Source organism: Helianthus annuus, chromosome 5 (assembly GCF_002127325.2).
Source record: "Helianthus annuus cultivar XRQ/B chromosome 5, HanXRQr2.0-SUNRISE, whole genome shotgun sequence".
Classification (NCBI taxonomy): Eukaryota; Viridiplantae; Streptophyta; class Magnoliopsida; order Asterales; family Asteraceae; genus Helianthus; species Helianthus annuus.
Genome location: NC_035437.2, coordinates 158,257,100 through 158,277,828, shown reverse-complemented (window position 1 = coordinate 158,277,828; position 20,729 = coordinate 158,257,100). Strand labels below are relative to the sequence as shown.

Here is a 20,729-nt window from a genome sequence, read left to right as displayed (position 1 = left end):
AAACGAAATTGATCACAAAGCATAAAGAATCACATAGCATAAAGGTTCAAGTTGATTTGCATAGCATAAAAGTTTAAACGTTTCATATAGCATAGTCACGAATTCCACATAGCATAACATGAATAAACGAAAGCATTGTAAATTTAGTTTGTTCACGAGGGATTATTATTGTTTGTGATTGCGATAACGTGCGAAATGACTAAAACGAAATTTTGAAGCGAACGAACGTTCAAGTATAATATCACATATAAATTGAGATACATAAAAGAGAGACTCAATAAAACATTGGATTGTTTCGGGTAGAGAAACGTCGACTATTCCAAAGTGGGTCGAAAGTCCTTTCGATTTAGAGATATTGTGCTTTGGCCTATAAGTAAGATACTCTCGTCGAGAAGCGATTAACGGTATCTTACCCTTTCGGTTACTACACATCACTAAATGATTGAAACATTCGGGACTTTGGCGAGAATAAAAATCGAGGAATGGGACTTAATCGACGAGATGCGGCTTTCACCCCTAACTTGACGATTTCGTACCCTAAGTGTGGTTGGTACTCGTCGGTCAAAATAAAATTTTGACACTTTGACGAGGGTCCACTAGAGTTGAAATGGAAATTACCATTAAGTTGTGGATGTCACTCCTAGCTTAATGGTGAAATTTCGTGCAAAAATAGATTAAAGGTAGAATGAGAGTCGTTTACCAAATTGTGGGTTTCACGCCTATTTTGGTAAATTCTTCTCGTTGGTGTTACAAGAGTATAAAAATAGCATAAGTGTATTCGTGTTAGCCTTAGGAAAGGCACATAATTTTAATAGAAAGTATAGCTAGGAAGCATGCATGGTAGAGCACAAAAGTTTTAAACAACAAATAAGAGGCAAAATTCCTAGAACTATAGATTAGGGCAAAAGCATGGCAATTTTCCTAATTCCCTATAGTTATGGCTCTGATACCAATCTGTCACACCCCAACCGATGGCGGAAACATCGGGATGAGACGAAGTGTGTATAGATTGTTAGAGACGTCATAACACTATGTGACAATATTTAATTAAATTCAAATTTCATTGCAATACTAAATGTCATACAAATTCAAAAGGAGATAACAACATTGTTTCAACAAAAATCATAACAACAAAAGATAGATAAATTTAGGTGTGTATCTAGTCCACCCTAAACTTGTTTCATCAATCATCCATACTTCAATAATCAACCTGCAACATGTATTAAAATAGAGTTTCAATGCAAAAGCAAAGAGCGAGTATACAAGTTTGTTTACATAGCATAATAGAATAAAAACTCATATCCAACATGAACATATTAAAATAGTTTCAACCATGCTAGTTTACGCAGTCCAGGTGATAGCCCAAGTTTCCAATGCGTTAAAGTACCTAACCCAAAGTTTCACGGGAGGTTAATATGTCTCCTCCTAACAATACCCCAAAGACTAACGGGGAGGTGCATTACCCCTATAGCGCTACCATTGTTAAGGCGGAACTACACACGAAGATTAAACGTTCACATAGCATAAAAGTCTCAAGTATCACAAGTTTCATGTTTCATGTTTAAAAGGATAGAGCATGTTTCAAATAAGTTTCAAGTGTCACGTGCGTTTAATATAGAATACATGTTGCACCCAAAGTGTTTAAAAGTAAAATGGGTTCGAGTATACTCACGGTTTACAAGTCTTGACTTGAAGTTCCGAGAGCAAGTTTGGTGGATGAATTAGTTTGGAGCACCTTGTCCTTCTACACGAGGAAACGTAGGTGTGTGAGTTTGGCGTATAACGGAAGATTATAATTTGGAGTTTAACATAGCATAAAGTAGGATATCAAAATAATCATCCTTGACTTATACTCTTATATGACACTACGTAACCACTAGGGTTATATTGTATTTCATGGGTAGTAAGCCCATTAGAATCATACTTGGAGTGTTAAGTCTTAGATGTCATTCTACTACTTTAACATATAAACACAAGTCTAATATTAAAGGTTCGAATGTGTGTGTGTATATATTTAAGTATTACATATTATTAAGTTCAATATTTCAAGTAGGAGGTAGAAGATTAGGATCTTCGTTTAGGTACCTCGAGTCATTCATGAATGTCATGTATGGGGTAGGAAGAAAATGCTCCCATTTAGGGCCCCCTTGAATGTTCACCACTTCACTTGATGTAAAGACAACCAAGGAGGGTCACGAACTAGGTTTAGTACAATAATACAAACAATCTAACTAAAGAGAAATCATCAAATCATGTGAGGATTTTATGTTGGAACAACCCAAGTTGTTCCATAATCACTTCTCATCAAGAACCAAGCTTGAACATGACTTGTGGGTGAAATACCCTAATAAAACAGAAAGTATTTGAGGTTTTAACCTCTGATTTATAGTGTCTCAACCTTGTTTTTAAGCTTTACCAACCATAAGAGAGGTTGTAAGCATTAGGACATAGGCTTGAGATGTGTTAGACACAAGTGGGATGAGTTTAAACAAACTTTTGAAGAACTTGAAACAAAACAGAAAGTTTGTGAACAATTTCGGAGCAATTCCAGGTTTGATTTCTCCAAGGAGAAGTCAAGGAATCAAACCCCATGATTAACCAAGCAAGTTGGAAAAAGAATCGGGTGATTTCGTTAAGAAATGAGCAAGTTATACTCACTTTTGTGCAAGAGTATGATTCTATCCGAAAATGCAGATTTACAACTGATTTGTGAGTGAATTTGGAGTGATTTGAGAGTGTTGAAAGTGTAGAAATGCTTGGAGAAGGTGTATATTTATAGTGGAAGAGTTTGAGTATGATTGGAGGTGTTTAGAGGTGGCTTAATGGTGATTGGGGAGTGTTAGAACTTAGGATTTCGTGCCAATTCGCGTAGATAATCAGCTGCTGTGTTTTTTCCCGATCTGGCATCCCCACGCGGCCCGCCTGAGGTTTCAGGCTAAGTTTACGCGGGCCGCGAGCCATTTGTAGTTCTGGGTAAGTTTCATTTTTTTACAATTTGGCCCCTGGAGTTGTGTAATTGATGCTTTTAAGGTGTTTTAAGGGCCATTCTTGTCACAAAAGCATAGATTAGGTTATGATTTAGCATGAGGAGTATAAACCAAGTATAATCAAGCGTATAAGTATCAAATCAAGTGTCGTTCTCGTTCAAAATGCGTTCCATGCATAAGTTTAGATTAATTACAAGTTTCGCACATAGTTTCCAAGAATCACGATTAAACATAGATTGATTCGCCAAAACGAACATACGAGTATACATAGAATGTGTTTAACATAGATGTAACAAAATATAAGCTTCATTAATGATCCAAGTCTCGGTTTGATAACGACTACGAAGAAAGGAACGATTACAAGAATACAAGGTTTCCAAAAATAGAAATACGAACAAAACTTTCTAAAAATGGAAATTACAAAAGAGTCGGGCGTTACATGGGGTTAAATTCAAACTAAACCTACATATACTCTTTACACAATATGTAACATATTTAAAAAAATTGGGCCTCCATGAGAATGGGCCTTAGGCTGTTGCTCATCGGGCCCTTGGCTTGGGTCGGGCCTGCGACTCCAGATTATTTGAGTAATATCCAGGGTAATGGCCACACATCCTCATACATATTCCCACCATGGGCGGACCTACTTTATGGGGTGGGTGGGCGGCCGCACCCCTGGAAAAAAAAATTTTAGTGGTATTTTTCGTGAAAAATCCCGACCGCACCCCTTGGAAATTTTCGTCCGCACCCCTTAGAAAAAGATGTTAGGAATTTATATAAAAAAAATTGTGAACACAGATTGAAACCCGATCAAATTATGTAAATAAGTTAGCCCACTAACCCCTTTAATAAAACTTAAATTCAATCCATCAAGCCCAATAACTTAATACCCATTCAAGCCCCATTCCAACTATTAGTTTTGTTAAACAAAATCAGTCCACGTAATAAAAAAAAACCCAAATCGTTGTTAGTTTTATTGATTATATGATTGTTGGTTGGTAAATAATAATACTAGGGCTTGAAATTCAAAATTTTAAATTGAAAATTAAGGAACAAGTGCTATGGTTGAACACTTGAAGATCCTTGTTTATTTTGTATGTGATAGGATTAGGAAAGATTAATGAGTAGGGAAGTTATGTCACGATTTCTCAAGAGGAAAGGGGTTAGCCACTTTTTTTCGTTGGATTCTTCTAATTATAGACCAATGTATGTTTTAGATAAGTTTTTTTTTTTTGTTCTTTTATTTAATGATTAAGAGAAATAGAAGTAGGATGATTTGAATGTTGATGCTTTTTTGTTTGTTAATGTGATAGGAAGTTAGGAACTAGGGTTTGATTGTTTGAAAATTGAAATGGACCCGACCTGATCTGATTCGACCCGCTATGAAACTTTGTTTGTTTGTCTTTACTTGTTTTACATGACCATACCCGATCCGACCCACTATGAACCGATTTTTTATATAGCTAAGGGTTTAAAATCTTTAAAAAACTTCCGCACCCCCAGGAAAAAAATCCTGGGTCCCACACACATGATTCTGGCTTTACCTGCACACTTCTCGAGCTACGACTCTGGATCATCTGAATGATCTCCAAGGTTATGGCCCAAGACGCATAATGTTACGGATCGAGCGTGACATTAGCTCAATCAACATATGCCAACTTTACCAAAATTTAAATGATATATTATAATCTGTTTTTTAGTATTTGATTTCGATCATTACTAAACCTACCCGTGTGGTTACACGGGTACTACACCTAGAGTTATTATTATAACTTTTGTTATGTAAGTTAACTCACTTATTATAATCTAAGGTACTCTAATCTTAGTTTGTTATGTTAAGCATGCGTTAAAATTCATCTAATACGATTTTTAAATATAATACATATGAATTAAACACCCTACGGACGCGTTTGACACTTTGACTATTCAGTGATCACTATAGAGACCCACAATGAGGTTATGAGGTTGTAATATTTGAATTTGACGGGTAAAGAAAATTATATGTATATATATATATATGAAACCCATTAAGTCTAACTGCCTTTTGAGTTAATCTTGACCATTCAAACTCTCTAACTTTTAATCCTGATCGTTTAAACTCACATTTTTCTTCTAGAAGGAGCGGTTTGCAGAGGTTATACAATGCAGTTGTTTACGGTTCTGGTCATACCAAATTTTGGGTGGAGAACTGCTTCTACACCCCACGTCCCTCCCCTTAATTTCGCAAAAAAAAAAAAAAAAAAAAAAAAAACTGCACCGCTCCTGTTATAAACTCCCCACCATCACCACCGCTCTCCTTAATTGCCATCCACTTCCCCGTCGTCATCATCAACGCCGAGTTCCAAGTCGGTGGCAAGAGTTGCTTTGGTTCACCACAGGTTGATGGAAGACAAACCTATTTGTTTTATCATTTTCCTAATGCAATTGCTACTATAAGAAGATGAAATCGAGATGGAAGACAAACCTAAAGAGGAACAGGTGACCGAGATGGATTGAAATCAGCCGGGGACAACAGGTAAGAGGGTCCTGTTTATATTCTCCGACCTCTTTCTCTGTTCTTCTGACTAAAATTTTAAATTATTTGTTTTACTGAAATTGGATTCATGTGTTTTGTTGAATGAGTCCTATTCAGTGGGGAGAAAATTGAAATATATGAAACAAAAAACGACCCTGAAGAACCAACAAGCTTCAAGAAACACTATATCTAAAAGATCCACACTTTTCTTGTGTATCTGTAGTTTTGTGCTGGATTACTCTTCACCAAAAGGTACATACACGGTCTTAGTACTTTATATTACAAGTTTGATTCTTTTGTTTTTAAATATTAAAGAGATGCATACCAACTGTTTGATTTTATTCCTCTGAGAAAGAAATGCAGGGAAATTGGATTTGCTAGAGTTACAATTGTGATTTATGCTTAATGGGCTTTCTTTATACAACTCTTTTTGGATGCATTTCAGTCAAGAATCTCATTCCTTGTAACAAATTTGCTCATCAAATTTATGATGTCTGGTACGGTAGTTTGTTGGTGAAGATATATTTCCATGATTGGTTTCTAAAATTTTATCATCAATCCATCATATCATATGTAATTTGTTCCAAAACAAAATGCATAATAAACCCCTTTTATCAAGATTTATAAATAAATGGGTTGTTTGGATATTGGTATCCTCAAAGTCAAAAGTATTTTACTGGTGCACTTCACTTTCTTTATAAACAAACCATTATCCTTACAAAATTGCATTAAGAACATTTTTTTTATCAATGTGCTTGATTCACGTGTTGATTGTTCATACACACAGATAGGGATCCAACCAACCATGAAGTGAACCACGAGCTTGGGGCTCTTGTATCGCTGGTTACACAGAAACCGATGCTCTGGAGCATGCCATGAAGAATTTAGCGGAAATAGAAAAGCAATATTAGTTTTGTTGTAGATGTGTGGGAGGGTGCAAGGAATGAGCATATTTTGGTAAATTAGCAAATTGTATAATCTTTATTAAGTTATGACATAGTGGAATAGTAATGATTTAATCAGATGCAGCTTTTGTCGGTCATTATCACATGAGTGTTAATTGACGTTTTCATTTTAAGTAGTATGACATGCTCTCGCGTTCCCGTAGTTCATCGTTATGGTTCTATAAGTGTAGTCCGTCATTCTTGTACTCACGAATGGTCGCGATCTGAACATTTGTTTTGACCAGGTTCATCTTTGAAAGTTCTTTATGCAGGAGGTTATATCATAAACCCATGCAGTCCTTAAAAGCATTGTGCTAGAGGTATGTTACTGTCACTTAAATATATTGATAAATGTGAATTACTTGTGATATCATATTTCAGTTATAAGTCAATCCCATATTGTTGAAAGCTATAGCTGTCTAACCTTTATGTTGATTTACTAATTAAATGTGGCAGGATCCGAAAGCAGCTAAACTTCAAAGTACCACGTGCATTTTTCTAGAATTTTCATAAGCTATTTGTGCTACCTATAAGTACCTTCAATTGCTATTCATTTGTCTTTATCTTATATCTCATACTTACATACAGTAATATTTGCACTAAAATACCTGAATCTGAGTTTAAAAGGTGTTTCAAGCTAAGGTGGTCCTACTCATGATGATTTACCTAGCTTAAGGACCAAGGTACATTCCGGTTTTTTTATTGAACTTATGTTTTTGATTTCAGCTTACAAAGGTTTTGATGTGGAATAATTCACTGTTATATTTTTTTTTTTTTTTTTGCCTATTTAATCCTTATCCGGTTCACGATATAGTTTTGAAAATCGAAATGATGTCTTTGATCTCCTAATTCATACAATAATCCTTTTTTGAATTTGCTCTTTTCTTGAGACTACATGTATTCTATTCGCCCTTGATCTAATCAAGTTCTAGATTCAGAAAACTATTTAATTTGGTACTTTTTTACAACTTCAATTCCAAATGTGTTTCTTATCTCAAATCTAGAATACTGTTGACAACGAACATCAGTGATTTCAACTGATTTTTTATATGTATTTTAACCTTTTTTTTGGTGGACTTGGAGAACATACATTTTAAGAATGGATCTAATCGCATCATCAACAAGAAAGTGGGAGAAGAAAATGATGATTTATTACAGCAGATTAGAACCAAAGTGACAGTAGCCCCTCATCATCCTTTTGGATTTTTAGTCTTGTACCAAATGCATCAGCCTTTTTTATTTTTCAATTGTTTAAAAAGATTATGCTTTTCAATTGTTTACCCTTTTCCTTTTATTCATGATCAATGAACTAATTCTTGGTAATTTAAGTTTGAACTAATACTTGTCTTCTATATTGTTCTTTTTTCACGCTTTCTATTAGTCTCATTTACTGTATCCGTATATTTTGGTTACATGTTGTCTACATATTCTTTTAGTCATAGTTTTTTTTTTCTTCTACATATAATGTTTTAGTAAGACTACACAGTGTGGAGGGGTTTGAAGGAAGGGCGTGGATCGATACGTGGCAACTACGTCAGCATGGTGGCGTGGAGAAAAAAGCACGGGGTGGGAAAGTGGCGTGGAAGAGAATAAAAAATAAAAAAATAAACATCAACCAATCAATACAAACCTAAACTACACCCACCAATCAAGAGCCTCCACCTCACCCACACATTTGCCCCCACGCCGGTGAAAATCCTCAAGCCCCAAGCACAACGCCATTCACAACGCGGGGCACAGGGTGGTTTTGTGGGTGTGAACTGGAAACAACCCCGTGTTTCAATGCCCACACCGTGTGGTCTAACAACTTAACCATTTGTTGAGAATGAAGGTCCATGATCAACGAACTAATTCTTGCTAATTTAAGTTTTAACTAGTTCTTGCCTTTTATATTGTTCTTTTTTCACGCATTCCATCAGTCTCATCTACGAGGACAACATCGGTATAAGGAGAGTTGAACACTGACGATGGCACAATTCCCAACACAATGAACGTGTCACAGATCAATATCATGAACAAAGGCATAAGAGATAAGACGAAAGCCACGATGATATAATGCGTAGAGAGCATGCGTAATGCGTATTTGATGAAACAGTCCACACACATTCTCTTTTGTTTATCGCATTGTTACTTGGTATTTTATTTGCTATCTATGTTTTTATATTTTAGTATTCAAATGGTCCACTTAAAGACTCAATGCAATTTTAGTTATTGAAATTGTCTCCATGCTTACCTTTTCGGTTTTAGGCATATCATATGTGTCTGTGTCAATGTGAACCCATTTGAGGAGTTAATAATATACATGTAAATGTAAATAAAACTTTTGTTATTACGACACTAAAAAACCCGTCCACCTGACGGGTATTAAACTAGTTGAACGTATGGGGACTCAACAGGTTAGAAATCAAAAGGACGCTTATCAAAGGGTAGTATGGTCATTTCAGCTAATTAACAAACCGAACCACTGAGATGGACCCGAATGGTAGCGCTTTTCAAGTCCAATTTTTTCCTCACTCGACATTTCACAAATCACTCCCGTCTCCAAAACCCCATAATCGACAAGTCATTAAACCCTAAAATCGTTTGGAACAACATCGCTCGACCGTACAGAAAGAAAGAAAGAAAATTGAGCTTCTGGAATCAAGGTATGCTCTGTCTTCTTGTCGCAATTTTAACTAGATTTGCTTTTGTTGCTTGTTGTAATGTCTATAATTAGAAAACGAACCTAATTCGAATTCGATTCTGGTGTTGAACTTCCCTACTTGTAATATATTTTGCTATTTTATAAAAATGTTGAGGATTATCCCTTCATTCTGCTCGGCATTCAATACATTTCTTAATATCTCATTTGGTTTGTTTTTTGCAGTTATGGAATTAACAATCAACTTATTATCTGTTTATGATAAAGTATACAATTATGAGTACATGGATGAATAACATTACTACGGTAGTGTTAGCACGAGGAGATAATGGATTCCGAACATAATAAAGCTAGAACGAATGCACAAGTCGATCGGCTAAGCATGTTGCCGGATGATCTCATCCATAGAATCCTCTCTCTTATTCACATTAAACATGCTGTTCAAATCACTGCTTTGTCTTCTAGATGGCGGTTTATCTGGACTTCTATGCCCTGTCTCAACATCTCAACCGACGATTTCCGTTCTTTACGTGCCTTCTCTGAGTTTGTTAACAATGTTTTGTCTCATCGCAACGATCAAACTGAAGTTTATTCAGTCAACCTCAGTTTTCGTGAAGCACTTAGCGAGGCGTTGCTGAAAAGGATTCTTGACTATGCGTTCTCTCACAATATCCGACAACTGACTGTAACATGGCTGCGTGATGACAAGATTGATTTTCCTCTTTTTCTCCTTCGTTCTCGGTCCCTTAAATATCTTAGTTTGACTGGATCTTCTATTAGCTTTTTTGATCCGTATTCTATTATTCTTGAATCAACATGGGACCTCCCGGCTCTAACGACGTTGAAGCTTGATTACGTCGCGTTTTATGATGATAATGGCACCGGTATTTTCTCAAAGTGTGCAAACTTAAAGAATCTCACCTTAAGTAACTTTACAATACTGGAATCATCTAAGTTTACTATTTGTCATCCTCAACTTTCTAATCTCACACTTGAAAATGGATGTGGGACTCTGCATGCTTTCAATGTGGTTGCACCTCAACTCAAGAATCTTACTATAAGAAGGTGTTACGGCAAGCATCTAATTGCCGCACCCAACCTTGCGTCCTTGCTCTTTAGTAGTTCGTTCTTCGGTAGTCCTTGTTTTTTGCAGTTCTCTACAGATTTGTGTTCTTTGGAGAAGGTGGATCTTTGCATTTACTCTTCAACTGTGTGGAGTGGTTCTCGCATTGCTTGTCTGCTTCAACAGCTACACAATGTCAAATTTCTTACGTTTAACTTGGAGTTGGTTAAGGTATATTGACGTTGGTTCTTAGTTATATGATGCATTTCATGGGAATTCTATTTGAACTCGGAAACTACTCTTTTGATTTTTGCAGCCACTTTCTTCATACATGGAACAAATCTCACTTCAACCGTCTCCGTTTTCTAACTTAAAGAAATTAAAGATATATCCCCTTTACGTACCCCGGGATGATGAAGCACATGAGAAAGTAACTATGTCTACTAAAGTATTAAACTATTTGCTAGATGGTTCTCCAAGTGCTACACTCACAATGATCTCGTATGAGGTATTGACCGCTATACAGTATACATATTTGCTTTCGCTTTTGTTTATGGCTTTAAATTTCAATGATATCGTGTGTTCTTATGTTCACATATGTCAAACTCCAGGAAACAAAAGCAAAACAGCAGAAGGCTCAGGCGTTTGCGAATGCCGTAGAAGCACAAAAGCGTATGTCAAGTTTACAGGGTTTGTTAGAGAAGGAGAAAGCTAATATTGAGACTCGTATGAATCGGAGGAAGGCACCAACAGAGGCAGATACGCATGATCAAGGGAAAACACAAGTGGAGAATGTGCAACTGCACTTTGAGAGGAAAATGGCCAAGATGAAGAGCTGCTGGGAAGATGTCGGTGTACAGATTGATCAAGGCGGATCAACGGCTCGTGACATCCTCTCCCGGTTGCGTGACATTGAAGAATTATTACTGAAAGACCTCCCTACTTCAAAGAGGGATAAGTTGCTGGCATGTTTTTCCGGTCTCTGTGCAGAGGTTGACAACGTCATGGAGAAAATATTACATCATATGAAAATCCCACAAATCCATTTAAGTGACTGCTTTAACCAGCTTGCTGCAACATCACTGTCGTCTTCTTAGCAAGTTGTAAGTTTGTGAAGGATCTGTATGCAATAACAAAGTTGCACTTGTAATTACATGTCTGTTTGGATTTAAAATTGCATATATTTCATTTAAAACCCGATTTCAACCTTGCCAGTCGGTTCCCGGTTCAAACCGGGTCCAACCAAACCGGTTTCAAGGGTTTGGTTCCTAACCCAGTATTTTTTCGCACCTCTCACCGGGCAGCACAACATAGATTTATAAGCACATTCTAGATATTATTATCTCAGATTTATAGTTATAACAAACTCCCTACTAACAAACATCTTGATGTTAAAGAAAGCATATACCTTCTTTGACTTGGACCACTCATATTGGGAATCCACACAACTGACTCCGGTTTAACAGTGGAATTGGTTCTTAGCATATCACCCGCCAACCATGTGGCATAAACAGTACTCATCTTCGATAATCTATAACTCAGTATCAGAGGTCCAGCAGAATGAATCACAAAGGGATCTGGAGGCTTAACTTTGGCAAAAAGGTGCATTTGAAGCCCATCCTGCATCGGTTGTAAAGAGAAAGATAAAAGGGCGAAACCCGTTACTTTAAGCAAGCAGGTGGGAAATTGAAATCCACGCAGTGAGCACAAAGCGAACTATTCTTTCGCCTTTTACAAATAACTGCGTAGATGAAGGATGAAGAATCTAGTGATCATAGGACAGTGTCATAAACCAAATGATGACGTCTATGACGGGATCTTGTGTGAGCTTGAGCCTGGATAAATAAAGGAACAACTGACCAACAGTTAAAAAAATCGACATGCGACTGGAATAAAACAGGAAGCACTAAAGTGAATTATCGGAAAGTCAACACAACCGAGTGTATCTCTGCATATCGTCCAATTTCAAGCTGTAGTATCATGTCAAGGTTTCGGTAAACGTTAATTGATACCCTGGCATTGGAAAAAAACTTCGGCAGTCGGGAATCAGTTCCAACAAAACCGACAATTATCGAGTAGAAAAGATTTTGGGAACAATACTTAGGAGAGCGCATGATTTGAAACCACTAAAAGGGCTTGAAAACTGGTACAGGGGATATCTGAAGCAGGGCCGGTCCGTTAGGCTTAACAATCTAGACACGAGCCTAGGACCACCAAAAATCAAAGGCCTCCAGTTTTTAGTAAAGTTTTATACATTGTATATGTATCGGACTCAAATAAAAGCAAAACTAAATCATGTTTTTTAATAAAGTTGCACAAATAAAAATTGTTTAAGAAAAAAAGGCCTCATTCAAGACCTAATTTTGAAATTAAACCACAGACATAACTGCAGTCTGCAACAACAATCGACTACTCGACCTCATTCTAATTCAGCGAATCAGCGCCTAAAATCCCTAAAATTTGTTGGGGAATTTTCAGAAACCGGATGATCAGAGAGGCGTGTAATCACTCTCAGATCAAATTATTTCGGTGGTTCACCCGAATAATTCAATCGGATACAACTCTGATTTCGAGAAATTAAACTAGTGTATGATGTTCGTGTGAATTGATGAACCAGAAAATATGATCAAAAACTGAATACGAATTGGGTTTTGGGGTGTAACTGCCCAATGGCAGTTAATCCAATTTTTGGACAAAACTGTCATTTAACTGCCATTTTCAAACATTTCGAAAATGTGGCAAAATTCAGAAAATAAAATTTCTATCACATTTTTATTAAAGCAATTTAATAAAAATAAAAATAAAATTTCTGGGCAGCTCGACCCCAGCCAGGGGCTCTGCCCCTTGGCCCCGCCAGGGGCTGCCGCCCTTTGGACCCTGCTCCCAGGGGCGCTGCCCCCGGACCCCCGCCAAGGGGGCGCTGCCCCCTTTGAACCCCCGTAGAGTACGGGCTCCGCCCGTACAATTCGAATAATAATAACTCAAACAAGCGTGCACTCCCCCACCTCCTAACTTGCTTGATGTGTTTTATTATTCGCTTTGATCACCAAGTCAATCCCCAATTACACTAAAATATCTAACAAAATTGAGCCACAGTCATCGTTCCCACTTCCCATCATAACCTGCTCTTTCGATTTTCTAGATTATCGGCTATCACTAACGGTAATGACCAAGGTTGGAGAACTCGCTAGTCGCTAGCGGGTCGGTGAGGTAGGGACTAGCGACTACTCGGGATTACTTGGGATTAATCGGATTGGACTTTTTATGTATAATTTTAAGTTTTTATACATATATACATATATTTTTATACGTAATTTTTTTAAGTGGACAAGTTTTGACCGGAATCTGGGAGGTTTTGGCCAGAATATGTGTTTTTTCCGATTTTTTCTGATTTTTTCCGATATTTTTTTTTGTTTTTTCCCGATTTTTTTCCAATTTTTCCCGACCGACTAGTCGCGATTAGGGCCGCCTAGGGCCGATTAGGGCCGACTAGGCCGACTAGCGGTTTTTTTACTGATTAGCTGAAAATTACTCAGTTGATGGGCGACTAGCGACTAGTCGACGATTAATCGCCGACTAGTCGCGATTTTTGCAACCATGGTAATGACTCATTGTGTCGGGTCTGTCGGGATTGGAGGATAATTTATGTGCAAAATTAGGGTAATTACTCAATGTAGGTCAACTTTAGCAGCTAATTTTTCTATTAATCTCTATAAGTTATGCCAAAGGGGCTCCACTTCATAGTTCACTTAGGGTCTACAAAAACGTTGCAATGGCCCTGATCTGAAGTCCATCCCACATCGACAGAATAGAGAAGTTATAGGAATGAAATCCTCTATTCAAGGCAAGCAGGTGGGAAATTGAAAAGCACGCAACCATGCAGTGAGCACAAAGCGAACTATTCTTTCGCCTTTTACTAAAGAATACCGTGTGCTCGCTGCCCAAAGTGGCATATGCCTATTTTTTGAGAGTCTCTTTTTTATAGAAGGGCTCCAACCAATGTTTTCAGTTTAAGTTTTTTAAAATTTTTAAGCAACTCTTAATTTTATGATAAAAATCTGGTAAACAAAATCAAGTAAATAGAAGAAATTTAGGTTGTAGTGTGTTGGTGTTGGAAGAGAGGGTTCAGATGTTTTTTGTTTCTTTTTTTTTCTGTTAAAAAATCATTTTTTAACTCTTTTTGCTGAAGAGTTTTGAACCCGTATGAAGGCTTGCAAATCAATCAGCATGTTCATAAAACATGATGTGAACCGTCCATATAGTGCCAGTCCATTTCGTCTGCTACTTAATTGATTTGGGGATTTTCCCACAGGGACTGCTTTGAGAAAGCAATAGGTGTGAAAAATGAACGTATGCATGTGATATTAATAACCCATTGTCGAGTAACCAAACCGACACAACTTTTGACTTTGTGGTTACACGTTTTTGTGGTGAACGAAATGACCAACTACCAGTGAAGCAGAAGCCATGATCGTATTTTAAGGAGGTATTCATCATAACTTCAATATTCTAAAGCTATGTAGAATCTATTCATAGTTTATGAGTAGGCATTTTGAGAGTAGAATGGAATTCAACCAGTTATCATAGCAATAATTACTTAGTGTTAAGAAGTAATTTTCTTTTGCCACCCGAACCATACTAGAATTAGAGTGTGCAGACTGCATAGAGGATGAATTAGTAAGGGCCCGGAGGCTTGAAAATTGGGAAAAATAGTATTTGGTATTTGTCCCACATCGGCAGAATAGAGAAGTTATACATATGAAATCCAGTATTTAAGGCAAGCAGGTGCGATGTTTGAAAGGCACGCAGCCACGCAGTGAATACAAAGCGAACTATTCTTTCGCCTTTTACTAAAGAATACCGTGTATTCGCTGCATTCAAGTGGCATACGCCTATTTTTGGAGAGACTCTTCAACAACTGAAGGGCTCCAACCAATGTTTTGAGTTCAACTTTTCATTTATAAATGTTAACCTTTTCATTTAAAATTTGTTTCTGCTAAGTTTTACATTTCTTTGTTTGTTTTAAAAGCTAAAAGTTTCTAAATATTTATGATCTATCATAGCAGTCACTTAGAATAATCATCATTGTTACACATTCTTTTTATGATCTACCATTTTTAAGCATCATAGTATCATCAATGCTACTAATTTCTTAGTCACCAACATCATGACTTTCACAAGGTAGAGAGACTTGAGTATAAAATCTTAAATATTACTACTTTGAGTCTTTGAGGCTAATTCATAAGGATAGCTTCAGAAACACAGTTTAAATTTTACAAATTTGTCATAGTAACAGCTTAGAGATTTGATGAAACAATGGTTAACCGGGCAGGGTTAACTCACTGGTCTCGTCAAGAAGGGTTAATCCCTTCCTCTCGAGGATCGCTGGCTGGATCACCGGTGGGTTGATCTCCTGCACAAGGAAACAAACCGTGACTCGTAACAAGGAGGATGGGGTGGGGGTGCTCCTTGTTACCACTCTCCGGCGTGAGAATCAGTAATTTGCTTGGGAAGCAAAGTAAGATAGTAGTAGTAGTGAGAGAGTTGTGAAGAGATACCTCAAACCTGGTTTGGGGTTGGTATTTATAGCCGAGGAGTGAAGGAGGAGGTGGATGGATAGACTGACGGCATGCTGCACCTTTGCAGGTGTGTCAGACATGTCGGCCGGGGAGACGACGCCACGTAAGTCTGTCGCTTACGTAGACCTGACAGGTGACTGCCATTGGTTCCACTTGCACTGTGGTGTCAGTCCCACTTGTTGAGCGTATAGGATGCGGTGCGAGCCGCATCGCTGCCTGCGGTAACACCTGATGTTATCGCGTCTCTTGCTTGTGATCAAGAAATACGCGAGATGCGGTGCTGGCCGCATCGTCGCCTGTGGTGACTGTTGCTATTATCCAGCTTCCTTGTATTGATAAAAGTGTTCACTGGACGTGGTGCGAGGCCGCATCACTGTGAATACTTCCGTTTTCATACATCAGATGTGATGCTATGTCGCATCACTCTACCGTTCTCATGTTCCAAGTAAGTCCTCCTTCATCACTAGATAGATTGGATTCAACCCTTGTGTCGACGCGTTCTCGCATGGGCACAAGTAGGTTGTTGGCTGGTGGGGGTTTTGATAAGGGTAATGGTCACTCGCGGTCGATGCTGACGCGAGATCTGGGACCATACCCCTTCAAGTCCCCCCAGTCTAGTGTTGCTGCCACATGCAAGTTGTATGTGGGAGGAGTACTGGACTATGGTGTGTAGAAAGTAGTTTGGAGTCTGGAGAAGATCCTAGACCATGTGGATGGTCTTCTCTGTTTGTAAATCAAGCTGGAGGTCCGGAAGGGTCATTTGACGCCTCTTCCATACCGGTGAAAATGTTTCGTCTGATGCGAAATTCTCAGCCTTTGGCTGGTTGCCACCTGTTGGTGTGCCAAACCAACTGTGGGAATTAGTTGGAGGAAGTGTACAAACTTCGAACCAATCTCTGAGATGGTGGTTGAAGGTGTGCACAAACTTCGAACCAACCTTTGAAGTGGTGAATGAAGAAGAGAGCATGTTGCTCCCATGATTGGATATCTAATGATGATTCCTTTCGTGGGGTGTTCATGTTCTTCCCATTAGCTCTCAAGTAACCGCACGTCTTTTGCGGTTACCTCGTTGCTTGACATTGTTGGCCACAGTTGTGGGAACAACGTTGGGTACTTGCGTCATTGTTGGCCATGTTTGGTTGAACAATGTGATTCTGGATAACGGTCAAATAAACATGATCATAGGCATGGTAATGCCTACCATTGTTTATTCTATCCAACTTACAAGTAGGGTAACAAAGTCATAAGCAGACTTGTTACCGTTTGTTCGATCGCTTGTTGTTCAACAAGGGCTCGTATGATCATTGAGGATCTTGTCTGCATCTCTTCCTTAGGCACCTTCCTTCACGCTCCAATACCGAGGAGTTTTTCCTTGAAGTAGTTTCGTTCCTCGATGTGGAGTTAGTTGTGGCTCTTTCGTAACAACCATTTGCGGAAGCTATGGTTATGTCCGCAGCGACTCATGAGTGTCTGCGGTTTTGCATTCCCATATTCGCTCGAAACGGGTGTGTTGCTCGGATGTGGCTCTTGAAGGTTCAAGAGTCAGGGTTGCTGATGTGCGCGCGCGTACATTCCCTTCCTTCTTCTTGTTAAAGAAGGGGTTCATGCACCCTCTGTGGTTGTGAACCGGACAGGAGGGATTTGAAGCTTGAAGAGAATGAAGGCAATGCGGTTTACCTGTATCTGAGATGCGGTCCAGTCCAAAGAACAACGCTGGTTCTGAGTATCTGACACACCTGAACGGGCTCGTGTGTGTCATTTCCGCATATTCCACGTGTGCTCGTGGGTAGTGCGGACAGGTATTATACCCCCTTATAGTGTGGAGATATATATTTTTGCCTATTTTTAGGGGTATGTAAAAAAAACGACATGCGGTATGGGTTATGGTGCGGTATACCAGAGAAACCGCATGCCGCTTGTAATTGGATAAGGTAGTCGCTTTTTGTTGCATACGTGGCTGATCTCACGTGTGAGTTGGTGGAAGTTGGTGAGATCTTTCTGGCATGTGCTGAAATGAAAGGACGTTTGCACTGCCCGAGGCATTAAATGCACTGTAGCAAAGAGTGTAAACGTCTCCTATGTCAGGCGCGTGGGCGGCCACGCGCGCGTGATAACCGTCAGCGGAAACGGCGCTTGACACGTGGTGTCGCGCAATTCGTTCTTTTTGAACGTGATGATTCGTTTTCTCCCTCCTCATTAATTGCGATGGGTATATAAGGGGAAACCGTTCGTCGTTTCCCCTCACTTGCTCGAAATTTCAAAAAATTTACCGGTGAGGGAAACTTTTTCTTTGTCTTCTCCGACGATCTTTCTTGAACTTCCGGCGAGGTTTTCTGAGTTTGTAGTGTTTATCTTTTATTTTCTTGATGGTTGAACCATCAAATCCACACAATGTAGAGGGTGAAAACCCTGAACAACCGGTAGTGGATACTGATGAAGATGACGAGGACGACGTGGATGTTGCCGGTGGTGGCTTACCGGTGTTGAAGTGGTCGAAGGGTGGTTTCAAAACCCTGATAACCACCGTTCAGATGGCCGACGAGTGGGATGCTACTTACCCACAAGAGGGGGATACCGGTGCCAATGCTCCGGCCGGTTATATTACTTTGTGGGCTGATTTTTTCAACGACGGCAACCTTAGGTTGCCGGTGACGGTGTTCGTTGCGGAGGTGTTGGAGTACTATCATCTCCTTATCTCCCAACTTAGTCCCTTTGGAATGTTCCGAATTAGGAACTTTGAATATACTTTCCGTGCCCATGGCTTGCCCATTACGGTTGAAAATTTCCGGCGATTCTACCAGTTGACGGTGAACACTGGTTTTTTCTCTTTTACTCAACGGCATGGGAGCTTGAAGTTGATGACGCCTCCTAAGGGTGTGACAGGCTGGAAGAAGAAATTCTTCTATGTTAAAGCCTGTGCGGTCTATGCCAGCATGTCTTTTAGGAATGTCAACGTTGGAGTTTCTGATGAAGATATTCCCGTTGCCACCGTAAAGACTGTGGATTGGTTCTCTAGGCTGCGGCCTATTGAACTCAAGAAGTTGGATAACAATCAGCTGTGGGTGTTGCGGATGATGCTCACTAGGCCGGATAGGAAGGCAAGGCCCGTTTTGCGGGAAAAGAGTGGTGGTAAGTTTGTTACTCTTTGTTGTTTTCCTTACTTCCTAGTCCTTGTAGTAACATGCATGCATGTGTTGTATTAGTGGATGCGGTTGGCTTGTGGAGAATGTTCGAGCCCGATTTCGAGGGCCGGGTTGAGCTTATTGCGGTTGAGTTGAAAGAAGGCTTCAACCTAGAAATTCTTAGCAACTTCCACGTACCGACGCGCGCAATGCTGAATGCCCCTGTGCCGGGAGACGCAAGAGGTATTTCGTAAGTTGCATCTGTTTTTTCAGTGTATCTTGTTAACTGGTTTTCTTGACTGTTTCAATACAGCTATCCTTGCGGATTTGGGGAAGTTTGAGAAGCGCATCCCCAAAAAGCATGCGGAGAAGAAAACGGTGAAGAAAACCGCGCGGGGTCGTGGCAAGGGGAGGGCTGAAGGCTCAGTTGCCCCTTCTTCAGTGTCTGAAGCCGCAGGTACCTATCGATCTTGTTATCGCGGATATACCGATTACGTGGTAGTATCTGACACCCTTGAGGGTTTGGGTGTTATAGGTAGTGGTGCGGCTGCGGGTGGTACTGCTGTAGGTCCCCCCGTTGTTGGTGAGAAAAGAGGACCAGAGCAGAAGGCTGCTGGTGGTGGTGAACCAAAGCGTCAGAGACTGCAGTCCAAAAGGGCTGCTCCGGCGCAAAAGAAACCTGCGGTTGCTGTTGGTAAGTATATCTTTTTTCATTGTTTTGTATGTACAATGTGTTGGGTTAACAATTGTTGCTCTTTGTGTTGCAGAATCCCAAGATGCAGGTTTTTCTTTTTTTGACTTCCCTTCGTCTCCCTTGCATACCGCTGCTGCGGGTGCGGGGGTGCCGAAGGAACCTGTTGTGCCCAAGGAGTCTGCGGCACCTTTTGTTGGGCCGGTTCGCGATCCCACCGTGGAGAAGACGGTGGAAAAGACTGCTGCCCAGATTTTCGATACTGTGGATTCCTCTGATAATCTGATCTCTCCTAATGAGGGTGATGGATTGGACTTGAGGTTTTCAGATGCTGGTAAGCAGAAGTCTGATGCTGAGGTGCGGCAGCATGATGCTGAGCCGCCTAAATCTTCTGCTGATGAGAAGGCTGCTGGTTCTACTTCTGGTGGTGCGGGTTCCGATGAGTCTCCCATTCAGCCTGGGGAGTCTGAATTGGAGTACTATTACCGCACCTACACGCAGGATCGTGGTACCGCGTATCATCGACCCCCCTGGACTATTATGCAGGGGGATGATGTTTCTAACGATCCTTCCAGGTGTAGGGAGATTCTGGGTGGTTTGGGTACCCCCTTTGAAGTTGAACGGGCCCGTGCCGCGCCTCGTGAGCTGCGCATCAACCAGCTCTCTTCAATGTTAGTAGGAACTTCCATTGTGGCGAATGCCATTTTGGAAGATTACAAGGTGCTGGGTCGCCGCGAGGAAGAAGCTGCTCGCTTGCGGGCCGAAGCGGAAGAGTTGGTTAAGGCTGCTCGTGCGGGTGCGGAGCAGCTTGAGAGGGATAGAGCTGCTTTTGAGAAGCAGAAACAGACCTCGGAGTGGGCTGCCACTGCTCAGCTGAAACAGGTTCGTACTCTTGCCAAACTCCTTTCTGATGAACGCAAGAGTTGGGACGAAAAGTTTTCCAATGAGCGCAAGAAGTGGAATGAATCTTGGGCTAAGCAGAATGACAATCTGTTTCGTGCTCGTCAGGAGTTGACGAATGCCAAGGCAGCGAATGTTGCCTTGGGCAAAGAGAAAGCTGCAGCTGAGTTGATTGCGGTTAAGGCGCAACAAGCAGAGGCTCTGGCTGTTAAGGCGCTGGGAGAGGCCAAGGAAACGGGGGCCCGTACTGCGAAGGCCCTTGATGAGGCCAAAAAGAGGGAAAACCG

The 20,729-nt window shown here is 40.1% G+C and overlaps 1 protein-coding gene, 1 long non-coding RNA gene and 2 other non-coding genes across 4 annotated transcripts; all 4 read left to right on the top strand.

Annotated features, from left to right (window-relative positions):
• Nucleotides 1–5,211: 5,211 nt before the first annotated feature.
• On the top strand, nucleotides 5,212–7,152 carry LOC118492373. Its single transcript, XR_004893413.1, has 4 exons — nucleotides 5,212–5,502; nucleotides 5,620–5,754; nucleotides 5,858–5,999; nucleotides 6,290–7,152. It is a non-coding gene; the product is annotated as an uncharacterized LOC118492373 (long non-coding RNA).
• A 1,789-nt stretch (nucleotides 7,153–8,941) lies between these two features.
• Nucleotides 8,942–11,324, top strand: LOC110941620 (putative F-box/FBD/LRR-repeat protein At4g13965). The gene is made up of 4 exons (XM_022183283.2): nucleotides 8,942–9,091; nucleotides 9,313–10,381; nucleotides 10,467–10,658; nucleotides 10,762–11,324. The coding sequence occupies exons 2-4, from the start codon at nucleotides 9,416–9,418 to the stop codon at nucleotides 11,245–11,247; spliced, it is 1,644 nt and encodes a 547-aa protein (XP_022038975.1). The 5' UTR covers nucleotides 8,942–9,091; nucleotides 9,313–9,415; the 3' UTR covers nucleotides 11,248–11,324.
• A 2,699-nt stretch (nucleotides 11,325–14,023) lies between these two features.
• LOC118492813 lies at nucleotides 14,024–14,142 on the top strand. The gene has a single exon (XR_004894815.1). It is a non-coding gene; the product is annotated as a U5 spliceosomal RNA (small nuclear RNA).
• An 815-nt stretch (nucleotides 14,143–14,957) lies between these two features.
• LOC118492880 lies at nucleotides 14,958–15,077 on the top strand. The gene has a single exon (XR_004894881.1). It is a non-coding gene; the product is annotated as a U5 spliceosomal RNA (small nuclear RNA).
• Nucleotides 15,078–20,729: the final 5,652 nt, after the last annotated feature.

Bases quoted from the DNA above. Each gene is read 5' to 3' on its own strand.
- LOC110941620 (XM_022183283.2), top strand. From the start codon at position 9,416: ATGGATTCCGAACATAATAAAGCTAGAACGAATGCACAAGTCGATCGG. The intron at 10,382-10,466 runs GTATATTGACGT...TGATTTTTGCAG, and splicing joins TTAACTTGGAGTTGGTTAAG to CCACTTTCTTCATACATGGA. The intron at 10,659-10,761 runs GTATTGACCGCT...GTCAAACTCCAG, and splicing joins TCACAATGATCTCGTATGAG to GAAACAAAAGCAAAACAGCA.